At 43.6% G+C, this 14,358-nt stretch overlaps 2 protein-coding genes and 1 long non-coding RNA gene across 3 annotated transcripts; 1 reads left to right on the top strand and 2 right to left on the bottom strand.

Moving 5' to 3' along the window:
• The first annotated feature begins 6 nt into the window (after window positions 1-6).
• LOC119266564 lies at window positions 7-3,481 on the top strand. Its single transcript, XM_037547797.1, has one exon. It carries the CDS (start codon window positions 19-21, stop codon window positions 3,190-3,192), a length of 3,174 nt encoding a protein of 1,057 aa, XP_037403694.1. The 5' UTR covers window positions 7-18; the 3' UTR covers window positions 3,193-3,481.
• A 5,116-nt stretch (window positions 3,482-8,597) lies between these two features.
• LOC119270836 lies at window positions 8,598-9,252 on the bottom strand. The gene is made up of 2 exons (XR_005134325.1): window positions 9,101-9,252; window positions 8,598-8,975 (listed from the first exon to the last, which is right to left on the bottom strand). It is a non-coding gene; the product is annotated as an uncharacterized LOC119270836 (long non-coding RNA).
• Window positions 9,253-12,296: 3,044 nt separating this feature from the next.
• Window positions 12,297-14,004, bottom strand: LOC119266563 (protein RER1B-like). The gene is made up of 3 exons (XM_037547796.1): window positions 13,577-14,004; window positions 12,913-13,093; window positions 12,297-12,743 (listed from the first exon to the last, which is right to left on the bottom strand). The coding sequence occupies exons 1-3, from the start codon at window positions 13,942-13,944 to the stop codon at window positions 12,693-12,695; spliced, it is 600 nt and encodes a 199-aa protein (XP_037403693.1). The 5' UTR covers window positions 13,945-14,004; the 3' UTR covers window positions 12,297-12,692.
• Between the last annotated feature and the right edge of the window lie 354 nt (window positions 14,005-14,358).

Here is a 14,358-nt window from a genome sequence, read left to right as displayed (position 1 = left end):
CTCCCCTCCCCTGCGCCGATGGCGACGGACGATCCCGAGCCCCCGCAACCCCCGCAACCCCAACCCCAAACCCTAGCCGCCGGGGAGCTCGTCTGGGCCAAGACCAAGGGCCGACACCACTGGTGGCCCGCGCGCCTCCACGCCCCATCCTCTGAATCCCCCCTCGTCTCCTCCCTCGGCGCCGAGTACTCCGACGACCACCGCCCCGCCGTCGCCGTCAAGCCCTTCCTCGCCGCCCCCGACGCCAACGCCCTCGCAACCGCCAACAAAGGCCTCGCCTTTGTCGCCGCCGTCGCCCACGCCAGGGCCACCGCCGTCGCCATCCTCTGCGACGCCCTCACCTGCCCCTGCGCCCGCGGCCCCCAAGAATCATCCCAGGCCGACGACAACAACAAGGTCGTCATCACCGCCGTCGCCAACCTCCTCGAGCCCCGCGAGTTCCTCGCCGCGCTTCGCAGCGCGGCCGTCGACGCCCCCGCCCTCGGCCTGCTGGACCACGCCCGCCTCAAGACCTGGGTCCAGGCGCTCGCCCAGGGATGGGGCCCCGACGGCCCGGGCCGCTACCAGCGCCGCACCAAAGACGACCTCATCGACAAGATTGATCTCGACATGCTGGCCGACGACGGTGCTGCCTCTGAAGAGGATGAGGAGGAGAAGAAGAAGGCCGTGGTGCAGCACAAGACGCCCAAGCAGAGAAAGAAGCGCACCAAAGCCCCCACTCCAAAGGACAAGGAGGAGGAGGAGGAGGACAAAGCCGAGATGGCACACAAGACCCCCAAGCAGACAAGGAGGCCCGCCAAAGCCTCGCTCATGGACTCCGAGGAGGAGGAGGAGCAGAAACTCAGCAGCCAGAACAAGGCCGAGAGCGGCACTGCCCTCTCCGGGAGGCGCGAGCGCAAGAAGAGCAAGTATCTCTCGCCGCCCTACACCAACATCGGCGTCTTTGCTCTTGAGGACAAGTCAGATGATTCGCCAAAGAAATCGCCGCCCGCCAGAGCTGCTAACAAGGATGAGAGCAAGTATAACAAGGGGTCACCGGATGAGAAGCACAAGAAGAAGAGCAAGGTGGTGGTGCCGCCGCCGCTTCCGCTTCCGCTGGACAATGTTGCTGCTCAGGAGGTCCTGCTGCTGCTGCGCTGCTTCGGGGAGGACGTCTCTCACAAGAGGCACTTCCCCAAGGCCGCGGAGGACTTCCTTGGCCTGCTTAGGAGCTTCGTGTTTGCCGAGGGTGCTCACCATGACTCCTACAAGGACCATGAATGCTCACACATTCCCAAGAATGCTGCTGTTGAGAAAGCTGCTGCTGCTGCAGATGTCCTGGTTTCAGATTCAGCTGCTACTCCCAAACAAGGCAAGGGTAAGCGTGGTAGAAAGAAGAAGGATCAGGATGGCAGTGCCGATTCTTCTTCTATCAACAACAACAACAACAACAACAACAAGAAGAAGACGGCCGCTCTTGACTGTGCAGCGGAGGATGCTTCTGAGGAGAATAAGAAAGAGGAGAATGTTTCTGACAAGAAGAAGAGGGGCAGAAAGAAGAAGGAGCAGGAGCAGGATGGAACCTCCCCAAAAGGCTCTGTTATCAACAAGAGGAAGAAGATTGACAAAACCTCCCCAAAAGCAACTCTTGGGCCTGCCTCTGCCTCTGCCTCTGGCTCTGGCTCTGGCTCTGGCTTGGTTATCACGCCCGCCATTCCTATCAGGCAGGTGAGTGCTGAGGATATCATGAGCCAAGTCAAACCAGGCATGGGAGCTGGGGTTCCTGATCCCAAGATGAAGAACAGCTTGTTGGTGTCAAAGAGCCCTATTTCAGCTACAATGTCTGGAGGAGTAAAATCAGGAGAGGAGCAGGAGCAAGGGGACGGTGGATCCGTTGTGAATGCTTCATCTGACCAATCTGCCAAAAAGAATGAGGAGGAAGCAACAAAGCCAGCAACTGATATGAATGTGGACGGAGATGTGCCCCAGACTCAAGTTACAATGCCTGTGAATGTGGATATGAACGTGGATACTACTCTTAGCCAAGATGTTGCTGCCAAACATCAGGCTGATGTTAAAATGCCTGAAGCTGCTGGTATGAATGTGGATATTCTTAACGCAGATGTTGCTGCCGCAAGTGCCCAGGCACAAGTGACGACTCTGCCTGAAACTGGTGGTATTCAGTTATTAGATATGAATGTGGAAAGTGTTGTAGATGTGCCTGTCGTCACAAGTGTCGAGATGGAAGCCATGGAGCTGGAAGCTAGTATTCCTGTACTAGATATAAATGAACAAGTTGCTGCTGTTGAAGATGTGCCTGCTACAAGTGGCTTGCTTCCACCTATCATCCATGGAGATATCATATCCCAGCCCGCCGATGAAAACAAAGACAAAAACGCAAGTGTGCAAGTTCGTGCAGTTCAAGAGTCATACACATCTCTGATTCAGGCGATGCTGCCGGAAACGTACAAGAAAGTGGAGGAGGTCGCTGCTGGAGCAGGTGCCGTCGCGGCGCCTCAAGGTGATGAGACTCAAAAGGTTGAAGAGACTAGCCAGAACAAGGCAGTTGCTGCAAAAGGTAGTGGTGGTGCTACCAATGGGAGCCCCTGCCCTCCTGATGCGCCCAACTCTGCCCAGAAGAGGAGAAACAAGAAGCCCGCAGCAGCAGCATACTTTGCCAACCCAGCAGAGATCCGGGTGAAATTCTTGGACGGCACCATGGTCCCCACCAAGGAGGAGCTGCTCTCAGAGTTCCGCAGGTTTGGCGTCCTGGTGGAGTCGGAGTGCGACATATCAGAAGAGCGCCGCGACGCGCGCGTGGTGTTTGGGAAGAGCACCGAGGCAGAGGCGGCCTACACCAAGGCGGAGATCCCAGGCATCTTCGGGCAGTTCGGGCCCCCCTGGGCCACCCTGGGGCTCAACTACCTGGAGGCGATCACGCTTGCGCCTGCCCGTCCCGCCAAGCCCCCGCTGGCTCGTGCCGACATGAGGAAGAACGTGGAGAACATGATCTCGTCCCTGAAGAACGGGCGGTCTTTGCCGCTCAACGTTGGAGCGGCGGCGTTCCCAGCCGCTCCCGCTCCCGCTGGAGGAGCCGGAGCGGCGCCCGTGTCGGCGAGCCTCCTTGCTGAGATGCAGCGGCTCCTGTCCAAGCTCGACAAGACGCAGCCGCCCCCTGGGCCTTCGGGCTCGGCTCCTCCGTCGTCGTCATAGGCCTTCCCTGCCGTAGTGATGGATGGATGGATCCATGGATGGGGCTTGTGTTGCTGCTCCCTAGCTTAGCTAGCTAGTTAGTGAACTACTTGTTTTATATTTTCGGTCTAGGCATGAACGCACGCACTCGCATATGCTGGCTGTCTTTTGTTGATTATTACTTACTACATTAGAGATGCTGCCGCTGCCGCTGTTGCTTTTATTATTTCCAGTCGAGTTGATGATGTAGTAGCCAGATGAACTAGATGTATGGATGGCAGACGTACGTTATTTTGTCATCACCAAATCATTTCTGCTTGCTTTTCTGCATCATTATCACCTTCATCTGGTTGCTTTCATTTTGTTATGCATCATCATCATCATCATCATCATCATCATCATCATCATATATAGGAATAGGATGATGAGAAGCAATCAGCCATGTGGTTTTCCATTCATAGAGTTAGTTATGTGGCTGTGAATTCATTCATTCATTCATTCCCTTCCCTATAAGTATGAATCAACATATATCTTGCGGGTAGGATTTAGCATCCATGATGCAGAATGGATGCATTCATATTCCATAATACATAGTACATATCTTAATATATGTTGCTTAGGAAACATCAACTGCCTCAAAACTTGTTTGGCTGTCAAGAGTCCACATCTTAATATGGATATATCTCAAGATTGCATTGCCTGCATACATACACAAGATGCACAATCACTTTTCTTGCCATCTTCTTTTACTTTCTCACTGCCAATGAAAGATGTGCGCGTGCCACGACTATGATTCATTCAACTTTGTTCGTTTGGAATTGCATCTTTTTGAGTCCCTCCAATTTATGGTCCTATTCGCCTGTGCCATCTCTTGTGTTCAATTATCTGAAAAATGTAATGTTGTTGAGCAGATTAAAGTGCTTTTGTGTAATAATCATGTCCTTTTGGATTGCGAGTGCCTCCCCGCAATTATATCAAATGAAGAACAAACAGATAATTTGCGCAAAAGAGAAAACTAAACCTAGATAATCAGTGAGCGCTTTCAGATAGATACCTCAGACTTACTTGCTGTTTTCAGTGGATATTCGAGGAGATACGTTTGGCTCTCAAATAATCTTTGTAAAAATGCAACCTCGCCGGATATCCTAACACCATGCAAATTTGCATGCACCTTGCGCACCCGAGCATGTTGGATGTTGAATTTTTTTCACTTTTTTTTTAATTTACTCTTCATCAGTAGCAGTAGCACTTCTGAATTTATGGGTAACGCTTTGTCTTGCTTTTTTTAGTGCAAAGACAGAAGACCCCCTCTCCTCGACCACTTTCTTAAATGGGCCGCCCAACACGGGGGAGTATCGGCTTCTGTTTTCTTCTTCCCTTTTTTTATTTTTCTTTTACCGTTTTTATTAACATTTCTAAAATTGAAAAAATGATATTCAAATTTTAATGACAAATTGCATTAAGTTCTTTTGGGACATTAAAAAATGTTCATGCTTTCAAAAAAACTGCGGAATTATTAGAAAATGTTTATAAAATGTAAAAACAAAGTATTCTCTCAACTTTTATAAAATGTTTTTACCGTTCAAAAAAATGTTTGTAACATTTAGAAAATGTTCACACATTCCCAAAAATGACTGTGACAGTGAAAGAAAATTTGAAATTTTTTGCATAATTTTTTAAAATATCTCATACCATTTGAAACATGCACATGACATTAAGAAACGTTCAAACATTCCAAAAAATAGTAGTGACACTTTTTACAAAACTATTTTTTATACAACCTAAAAACATGGTCATCTAATATAAAAAAAGTTGAACAATTAAAAAAATACTTTTGACATAAAAAACCACACATTTTCAAAAATTAATGTCCGTGCCATTTTAAAAATGTTAATAGTTAGACGAAAAAGGTTGTAAACAACGAAAGTTCTTTGTTTTGGGAAGATAATTGTTTGGATGGATATCACCTTGCTTCTCGGCTCCGAAGTCTATAAACAATACCTTCTAAAAACAAAAAAACTGTTAAATATATCTCGACAACCGATGTGGACTAGAAAATAGTTAGACGAACATTGCATAGTTTCGCCGTGGTCGTGTTCGACAGAACTATGATTCGTCGAACTTTGTTCGTTTGGAATCGGATCGTTTTGAGTCCCTGGAATTTAGCGTCCTATTAGCATGTGCAATGTGTTGTGTAAAATTATCTGAAAAATGTTGTCGAGCAGATTCAAGTTCATATAGTCAGAGATCATAGCACCCACACAAAGTGCTTTTGTGTAATAATAATGTCCTTTTGGCTTACGAATGCCTCCCGGCAACCAAATGAAGAACATACAGAAAGGAAACAATGTCTTTTGCAAATTCAGATAATTTGTGCAAAAGAGAAAAGTAAACCTAGATAATTAGTGAGTGCTTTCAGATAGATACCTCAGACTTGCTGCTTTTAGTGGATATTCGAGAAGATCATGGAAATACATTTGGCTCTGAAAAAAATCTTTGTAAAAATGCACTATTTGGACCTGATTTTGGTCTTCCCGCAACCTTGTCGGATATCTAAACGCCATGAAAATTTGCATGCATGTTGGATGTTGATTTTTTTTTCACTTTTCTTTTTTCAATTCACTGTTCATCATTAGCAGATGAACCTGGACTTAGATAGCAATTACTTGGTATAACTTTTCTCTTCTAGGTATGGTTTTGAATTTATGGGTAACGTTTTTTAGTGCGAGACAGAAGACCCCCTCTCCTCAAGCACTTTCTTAAATGGGCCGTCCAACACGGAGGACTATCGGGTTCTTCTCCCCTTTTCTTTTCCTTTTTACTGCTTTTATTTACATTTCCAAAATTGGAAAAATGATATTCAAATTTTAAAGCTAAAACAAAATGCATTCAAAAATGTTTGGGACATTTAAAAATGTTCACGCTCTCAAACAAACTGTGGAATTTCTAGAAAATGTTTATAAAATGTAAAAACAGAATATTCGGTCAACTTTTATAAAATGTTTGTACCATTCAAAAAAATGTTTGTGACATTTATAAAATATTCACATATTCCTAAAAATGACTGTGACATTCAAAGAAAAAAATTGAACAATTTGAAAATGTTTGCGTAATTTTACAAAAAATATTTCATAGCGTTTAAAACATGCACGTGACATTAAAAAACGTTCAAATGTTCCAAAAAATAGTAGTGACACCTTTTACAAAACAAATTTTATACAACCTAAAAACATGGTCATGTACTATAAAAAAAGTTGAAAAATTCAAAAAAAATTGACTTAAAAAACCCACACATTTCAAAAACAAATTCTTTGTCACATTTAAAAAATGTTAATAGACTGTAAGACAAATGTTTGCATAATATTAAGAATTATTTTTGCAACATTCAAAACAAATGTTCAACATGCATTGGAAAAATGTTATTCAAAGGAAATGTTCCAAACATGTATATCGAAGAATGTTCCAAAAATTGTCATGTATTTGAAGTTTGAAGAATGTTGAATGTCTCAAAAACAACATACTAAATGTTTATTCAAAGAAAATGTTCCAAAAATGTCATGTATTTGAAGAATGTTGAATGTGTATTGAATTTTTTTACGCATGTATACATAAACGTACAAACAATGTATTTTACGTGCATGAATCGTTTTTTTACTCTTGCAGTTTAGATTTTTTGGTTGTTCATTGTCTTCGCTTCGGCGACGGCGAGGGCGGCGTTGAATAAAATTTCTTCAGATCCTACTCAGACGAGGCGATCGGTCCTATGGTTGGGGATGGATTTGAAAATCAGTTTGTTCAAGTAAGGATGGCGTCGCGGCGGCGACATCCTCATGGTTGACCTGTGTCCTCGGGCTCCGCCGTTGCGACCGTGTTTGCTCCATGGCAGCGTGGAGATTGGGAGAAAGTCTAGGAGCAGATGCAGATTGTGGTCTGCATATCGGCATCATCTGGAAGATGGTGCATCGTGTGTTGGGTTCGTGGTTCGTGGATGGCAGGTGTGGTTTTCTCCCCCGGCGTCTTAGTCGTGTGGGGTTGCCAGATTTGAAGTTTGATGGCATGTCCGGGGTGTTGCCCCGGTCTGATTCGTTCAACGATAATGGTTTCGCTTTTGGTGAGCCAACCTGGAGGTCCGCAAAGTTGCATATCGGCGATGGAGCCGCTTTGAGCTCGGGTGTGAAGGTGATCTGCCATTTTTTTTGCTTTGGTGGCTGCTATCGTGGTCCCAAAGGCATGTGACGAGCGTTGGTGTCAAGTTCAGAGGTTTCTTCGGTCTTGATTGTAATTTTACTTCTTGGCTGTTGTTGCTTTGTGCAAAGGCTAGCGTTTTGCTGTCCAGTTTTGTCAGGTCAGTTTATACGTGGCATGTGCTATGATCCTAATGATAGAAATGAGACACGTATTACCATGCAAAAAAGGATATAAAGTAAAAAAGGGAAAACTAGTAAAGAAATACAGGAAACCAACACATGAACAAAACAAAAATAGAAGAAAATGAAAAAAAGGAAAAATAAAAAGAAAGAGGCAAAAAAAACCCGAATAAACCAAGGAAAGGAACATAGAAAACCAAAAACGCTTCAAAACACCACAAAAATGAAAAAAAAAACACATGCGAAACCAGTCTTGGAAGATTCCTTGATAATCGCTCCGCGGGGACCCATATTGGGCCGGCCCATCTAGCTCTCACCTACTATGAGATGGAGGCAAAGTATCACTAGTAGCGTCGATTAGGAGAAGCGGCGTCTACAGCGGCCTTATGTGGGCTGCTTCCATAGTTGGCCCACTTAAGATAGCTTCTACACACATCTGTTTCCACTACAGCCACAATCTCGATCTTTCTTCTTCGAAAGAGCTAGGAGTTCGTATTAAAGTTCCGCTCGCAAAGAGTAAAGAGGAAAGCAGAGCCAACAGGTTCTTCCCCTTGAATTCTAATGTTTTTTTGTTTCATCTGCCACTGATTCTGTTATTGCTGCAGATGCACTTACCTTGATACTTTTTGCCTTTGCTCGCAAGTTTTTCCCCATGACTATTAACTTAAGCATAAAGTTGAGCTTAAGAGCTCAACTTCAAGCCCTAACCCCTTTCTTCTTCTTCTTCTTCTTCTTCTTCTTCTTCTTCTTCTTCTTCTTCTTCTTCTTCTTCTTCTTCCCTTACACCCCAATCGAACCTTAAGAGGACCATTAAAACCATAGACCTCACCTGGCACTATTCAACTTTTACACTGCAGCCGCCTCGTCGCAATCTCTGTCTTGTGCCTCGGTTAGTTTTTGAGCACCATCTTGTGGACACTCGGTGATATGTACGTACTGGTAACTAGGCCTAGTAAATTAAGACATTATCAAATAACAAGATGATGCGTGCTAGCAGAGTGTCAAAAATATATTTCATTGCTAATAAGCACTTCAAATATTCCATTAAATCTACCGATATGTGAAAAATTATCCATGTATTTCCCATAACATCCCAATCTTGAATACAAAGTTTTAGACAATCACCCAAATTGGTACTAGAGCATGTTGCTGCCCAATCATCTACGAAATAGTAGTAACTTGGAGGGAGAGTCGCATGTTACAATCAATGCACTGTAAACGATTATGCCATCTTTTAATGATCGCATGTTGGGGGGTAGCACTCGCATTTGGCAGTCGTTAGAAATCCTAGAATATTTTTGTCTTTCTCGCGGTTGCGGCATTGGCCGTCATCCCATCCCTCCTTGATGCATGCATGTCGGCAATCATCATTCTCCCTACCTATGCAACTTTCCCAAATCTCCTTGTAACAATTATTCTCAGTACATGAAACCTCGCCTATGGATAAATGACACAATGTTAGCACAAGTACCATCAATGTGGATAACAATGCCAATGTGTCAGCACAAGTACTAACACAACACTATAGCAAAAATGCCGATGTTGTATATAATTATACTTACTAGAAGAGGCCATAAGCAAGATAAGAAGGAAAGCACCCACAATGGTCTTCCTCGCAGGTTCCATCGTAGAACAGGAGAATGTAGTTTAATTACAAAAGAGAAGCTCAAGAATGTAGTAATGATGTTGTGTCCTTGGGTGTCCTAACTTTGTGAGGTTCTTATGGCGTTCTTGCACCCTAGACACCATAAATAGTTAGTTGTAAGGCCCACTGGAAAACGGGGAAGCTAAATTAATATGAGGTAAAGAAAGACTGCAAAGCTAAATAAACTAAATTTGGCATGCTCCCTAGAACTTAAAATGAACAGAGCATTAATGACCCCTCGAATTTTAGCATGCTAGATCAAATAAGTTTGCACATGGATAGGTGAATATGTATGAATCTTCATATGGCATCAAAACTAAGATTGTTAATAAACACATGAACACATAAAATACAATGTCACTTAGGTTACAAACATACATGTATTCAAGATGGCTACAAGAAGGAAACCAACATACTATGTACTTAAAGCTTCCGTTCACATTACATACTCTCACTCTCCCTAACGGTTCCAGGTGATATAACAAAGGCACGGTAGTGAGCCCGAATTGCAAGGTTCGTAGAAAGTACCAAGTCATCCTCGGTGAGAACCACGGTATGGATCCTTGGAGGTAGACACATCTTACACCAATGATAAGTTTTGCAACACATATAAAATTTCAATTATGTCCCCATCAACACAAATAAAGCTGTCAACCTTGCTAGATTTCCTAGTTATGCATGATAAAAGATAATGTGACAGGTAATAATTTTATATCTTCAGAAAAATAATAACTGAAAAAAATTGCAAGTAAAATTTATTGAAAGTATTTTCGCCTACTCAAATCTGGACAAAAATAGCTCCCAATTGCGGAGCTTGCCCGCCAAGCAAAGCAAAGGGTCAGGCAACTTGGCCCCGCCGTGCTGCCATTCGGACGGAATCAAAACTGGCAAATCTTGAGGTAGGGGATCCTAAGCTATGCATCTAGGAGCGATGGTAACAAGGGCACAAGAATTTACCTAGGTTCAGGCTCTCCGGGGAGATAATACCGGGCGTCCTGCTTGTGTTCATTGCGTTGGAGTGAGTACTGAGTACAAGTATCTAACAAGGGATTTATTATGTTGTATAAGAGCTAGGCCCCTCAGTTTATATAAATACAGGGGGATCCTACGGTACATGGATCCTAGTCAGCTACATGGAATCACATGAATATCTCCTTCTTTTGTTCCCTTGTAAGAACAAACCTGGCCCTTGGCATCCTCCAATTGTTTCTGTCCTCGGGTTGCCACAAGTTTTGTTTAGGTCTATCACATAGCTTCATTGCATCAACTCTAGCCTTAGTATTATCCTTTGTCTTCTCGGGAATGTTGAGCAATGTGCTAAAAATGGCCTCCGTGGTATTCTTTTCGGTTTGCATTACATCAATGTTATGTGGAAGCTTGAGTTGGTGGATGCAGTGGAGATCCCAGAAGCATGGCTTCTGAGTCCAGGTGTGTTCTTCATTATATCCCAAGAAATACCCTGGATGTTTGGGATTAGGCTGGATAGCGTCCAGTTGAGAACGAATATGTTCACCCATCATCTCAGGTGGTGCTGAGTGTTCGACAACTTCACATTTCACGAAGTTGTTCTTGTCGAGGATGCAAATGTTGTCTATGGAAATCGAAGCAATAATACGTGCCACCATGCTCCAACAAACGTCACTAAAGACCCCGCCTTGCATCTTGGGCATGGGAACTGATACGTCTCCAACATATCTACTTATCCAAACACTTTTGTTCTTATTTTAAATTCTAATGTCATGATTTGAATGAAACTAACCTAGCTTGACGTTGTTTTCAGCAGAATAATGTTGGTGCTATTTTTCTGCAGAAATGAATGTTCTCGGAATCGGACGAAACTTTACAGAAATTATTTTATGGAATAAATTAAAAATACTGAAGAAAAGAACTGCCGGAGAAGGGCCACCAGCAGGCCACAAGTCTGGGTAGCGTGCCCACCCCCACGGCGCGCCCTGTGAGCTTGTGGGTTCCACGAGCCTTCGTCTGACCTAATCTCAAGCCTATATATTCCGTCTTCTTGAGAAAAAAATTAGAGAGAAAACAACAAGAACACACATGGTCTGGCCCACTAGCTCCATACGACACGAGCTACCGTCGGGCAAATAGCGAGTTATAGCTCTCGCATCAACTACGAGCGTCCGTACGATTAGTTTTATTTTACTTTTGTTTATATTTTCGAAATATTGTAAATATCCAAATTTTAATTTACTTATATTTTAAAAATCTTTCATTCTACATTTAAAAAATGTTCATGCCATTCAAAAAATATCCGGACATATAAAAAATGTATGTGACAATTTAGAGAAAACAATTCACGCGTCTCAAAAATGTTCTTGACATTTTTCTAAAAAAGTTTATACATTATTAAAAAAACTAGCGTAATTAAGAGAAGAAATGTTTTGCACCATTAAAAAATGTATGTAACATCCAAAGAAATGATCACAACTTTCAAAAATATGTTCCTGACATTTTTAGAAAAATATTTATAGAATGTAAAAAAATGATTTGTACAATTCCAAGAAAAGTTTGTGACATTTCAAAAAATATTCATGTGTTTCAAAATATGTTCGTGATAGTTTTTAAATGTTTTACAATTAGAAGTGTTCGTTTAATTTAATAAAATGTTTTGTACCATTCAAACAATTGTTAATGACATTTAAAAATTTAAACACTTAACAAATGTTTTGCATGTTTAAAAACAATGTCCATCATGTTTTCAATGTGTATTTCAGAAAATATGTTTAACTTGTATTTGAAAAATGTTGAGCTTGCATACCACAAATGTTCATCATCCAACGTATATTTGAAAAATATTGCATGTATTTGAAACATAAAAAGTTGATTACAAACATAAAGAAAAACCAAAAGAACCAATGTAAACCGGTACAGAAAAAAAGAAGAAAACTGCGCGGAAGCTTCTAAAACAGTGCGAATCGGTGGGTAGGCGCTTTCCAAAACCACTCCCAGAAAACCAACAGGAACACACATGGGCTGGCAAACAATATTGTTATAGCTCTCGCGTCAACTACGAAGGTCCATATGGTTAGTAAACTGGCCTGTGTCATACAATCATGTAGTGTATGATGGATTCACAAACCAGAAGAGACCTTCAGTTGAGCTAATCAAAGATGCTACATTTTCCAGCAACATTCAGGCGCCTGAGTAAACGGCAATATATCAACAGCAGAGTTGGATCTAGGATTTAACGGCACCACCTACTTATTTTTGCTGCAACAACATTTGGAGCAACCGGAGCCGAGACGGTCTCCCCAACAACAAAGAATCGACCACGCTATACAATAACTGACAGTGACACAAGTAAGACGAATATATATCGAATTAAACCGTGAACCCATGTCGGAAACATAAGCAGCGAATGTCCCTCCTAGCTCTCTCTAGATATCATGAATGAAGTATTACACTTGTTGGCACATGGAATAAGCCTTGTTGTTGGACTGTATCTTGCGCCCGCCCGCCCGCCCTTGCATTGTTCCCTTGCACACCGGGGATCAGTCTTTCGACGAGCTGCTGCTCGCGCCACCCTTCTTCCCGCCGTATTTCTGGCAACGCAACCGGAACAGACATTATATGATGAATGAATGAAACGGCAAAAAAGGATAAAGGACGAGATGGAATGATATGCTATGCCTAAAGACCCATGATACCAACTAAGAGGAATTGATATCATCAAGCAGTGGACAAGAAAAACAGAGAGAGCAGCAGACAAACCTGCTTGCCGATGTTGAAGGGCACATATTTGTACTTGACCATGTGCAGAATCTGGCGCTTCATCGTGAGCACAAAGAGTACAATCCAGTAGCAGAGCAGTATAGGCCAGAAGACAGGGACGTCGAACACGGAGAAGAAAGTCATGACAAAAGCTATAAGAAAAGCCTTTGTGATTGCATACCTGAAGCACGGGCAAACAAATATCATCATGCATACCTGAAGAATATATATGTTTGCTATAATAAAAGTCTCTCTATATAAGCTAATGGTGGTTCTATCTATGGGATGACAATAGACGTGCTCAAATTCCATGGTGATAGAATAGAACAACAATGCGTGAATGAAGAGCTCAAAGAATCACTGTAAGTTGCTACAAACAAACACTACAAACTCAAGCCCAAATAAATAATGCATGATTTGTATTCTTCATTCATTCATTCATTCACAAGCAAGATTTGAGATATCATTAGTTGACTAATAAATAAATAAATAAATAAATAAATAAATAAATAATTGGCAGGGAGAGATTTGCGATCTGGACTGGAGGATGCAAGCAGGGCTCCCAGAAGATAGATGAGACGAGTAGATCTGGATCTGGATCTGGATCTGGGCGATGATGAGGGAGGAGTAGATGGATCTGGGGGGATCGCAGAAGAGTACATACCAGAACTTGAACTCTGGGAGCCTCCTGATGAAGGGCTTGAACTCGTCGGATCCGCGGGTGGGGAGGGCGGGCCCGGCGGCGGCGGCGGAGGGGTCGAGCTCCGGGTCCACCATGGGGGAGAGGAATCCGATGAGGAGGTTGAGGAGGTAGATCCCGAGCCCGTAGCTGACGATGTAGAAGCCGTGGATGGACAAGACCCTGAGCGCGTACACGCCGGCCACCACCAGCGTGCCCACCCACCGCCCCGTCGCGTGCGGCGTCGACCGGTCCAGGTAGTACTGGAACGCCCGCGTCGCCTCCCTCCGCCACTTGGCCGCCGCGGCAGCCGCGCCCGCGCTGCCGGACGAGTCGCCGCCGCCGGAGTCCATGCTGGCCTGCCTCCTGCTGGGTTAGGGGTGGGGGTGGGGGTGGGGGTGGGGATCGGGAGGGAGGGTCGAGTGGACTCCGCTTTGTTCCGCTGGGTTGGGCTCTTTTGATTATGATGATGATTATTATGCCAAAACTTGGTGAATTTCATTCATAGAAAACTATCACAAAGCACCTCTTTGTCCCTTCCTTCCTGTCACCGGGATATACAGCAAGCACAGTAAGATTGAACCCAAAACTAATATAAGCACCTCTCCCATTGCAACAAAAACCAATCTAGTTGCCGACAATTTGAGGAGAAATATAAAGATATATAATCATGCATAAAAGAGTTCAGAAAAGGCTCAAATAATATTCATAGATAATCTGATCATAAATTCATAATTCATCGGATCTCGACAAACACACTGCAAAAG

This window comes from Triticum dicoccoides, chromosome 3A, assembly GCF_002162155.2.
Source record: "Triticum dicoccoides isolate Atlit2015 ecotype Zavitan chromosome 3A, WEW_v2.0, whole genome shotgun sequence".
Lineage (NCBI taxonomy): Eukaryota > Viridiplantae > Streptophyta > Magnoliopsida > Poales > Poaceae > Triticum > Triticum dicoccoides.
Note: the sequence above shows the minus strand (reverse complement) of the source record. Positions and strands in the feature narration are given on the sequence as shown.

What these genes read in the sequence shown, in the direction of transcription:
- LOC119266563 (XM_037547796.1), bottom strand. Translation starts at nt 13,944, where the DNA reads ATGGACTCCGGCGGCGGCGACTCGTCCGGCAGCGCGGGCGCGGCTGCC. An exon ending in CTCCCAGAGTTCAAGTTCTG is followed by an intron (nt 13,094 to 13,576) that starts GTATGTACTCTT and finishes CCCGTGCTTCAG; the next exon opens with GTATGCAATCACAAAGGCTT. An exon ending in CCTTCAACATCGGCAAGCAG is followed by an intron (nt 12,744 to 12,912) that starts GTTTGTCTGCTG and finishes TTGCGTTGCCAG; the next exon opens with AAATACGGCGGGAAGAAGGG.
- LOC119266564 (XM_037547797.1), top strand. Translation starts at nt 19, where the DNA reads ATGGCGACGGACGATCCCGAGCCCCCGCAACCCCCGCAACCCCAACCC.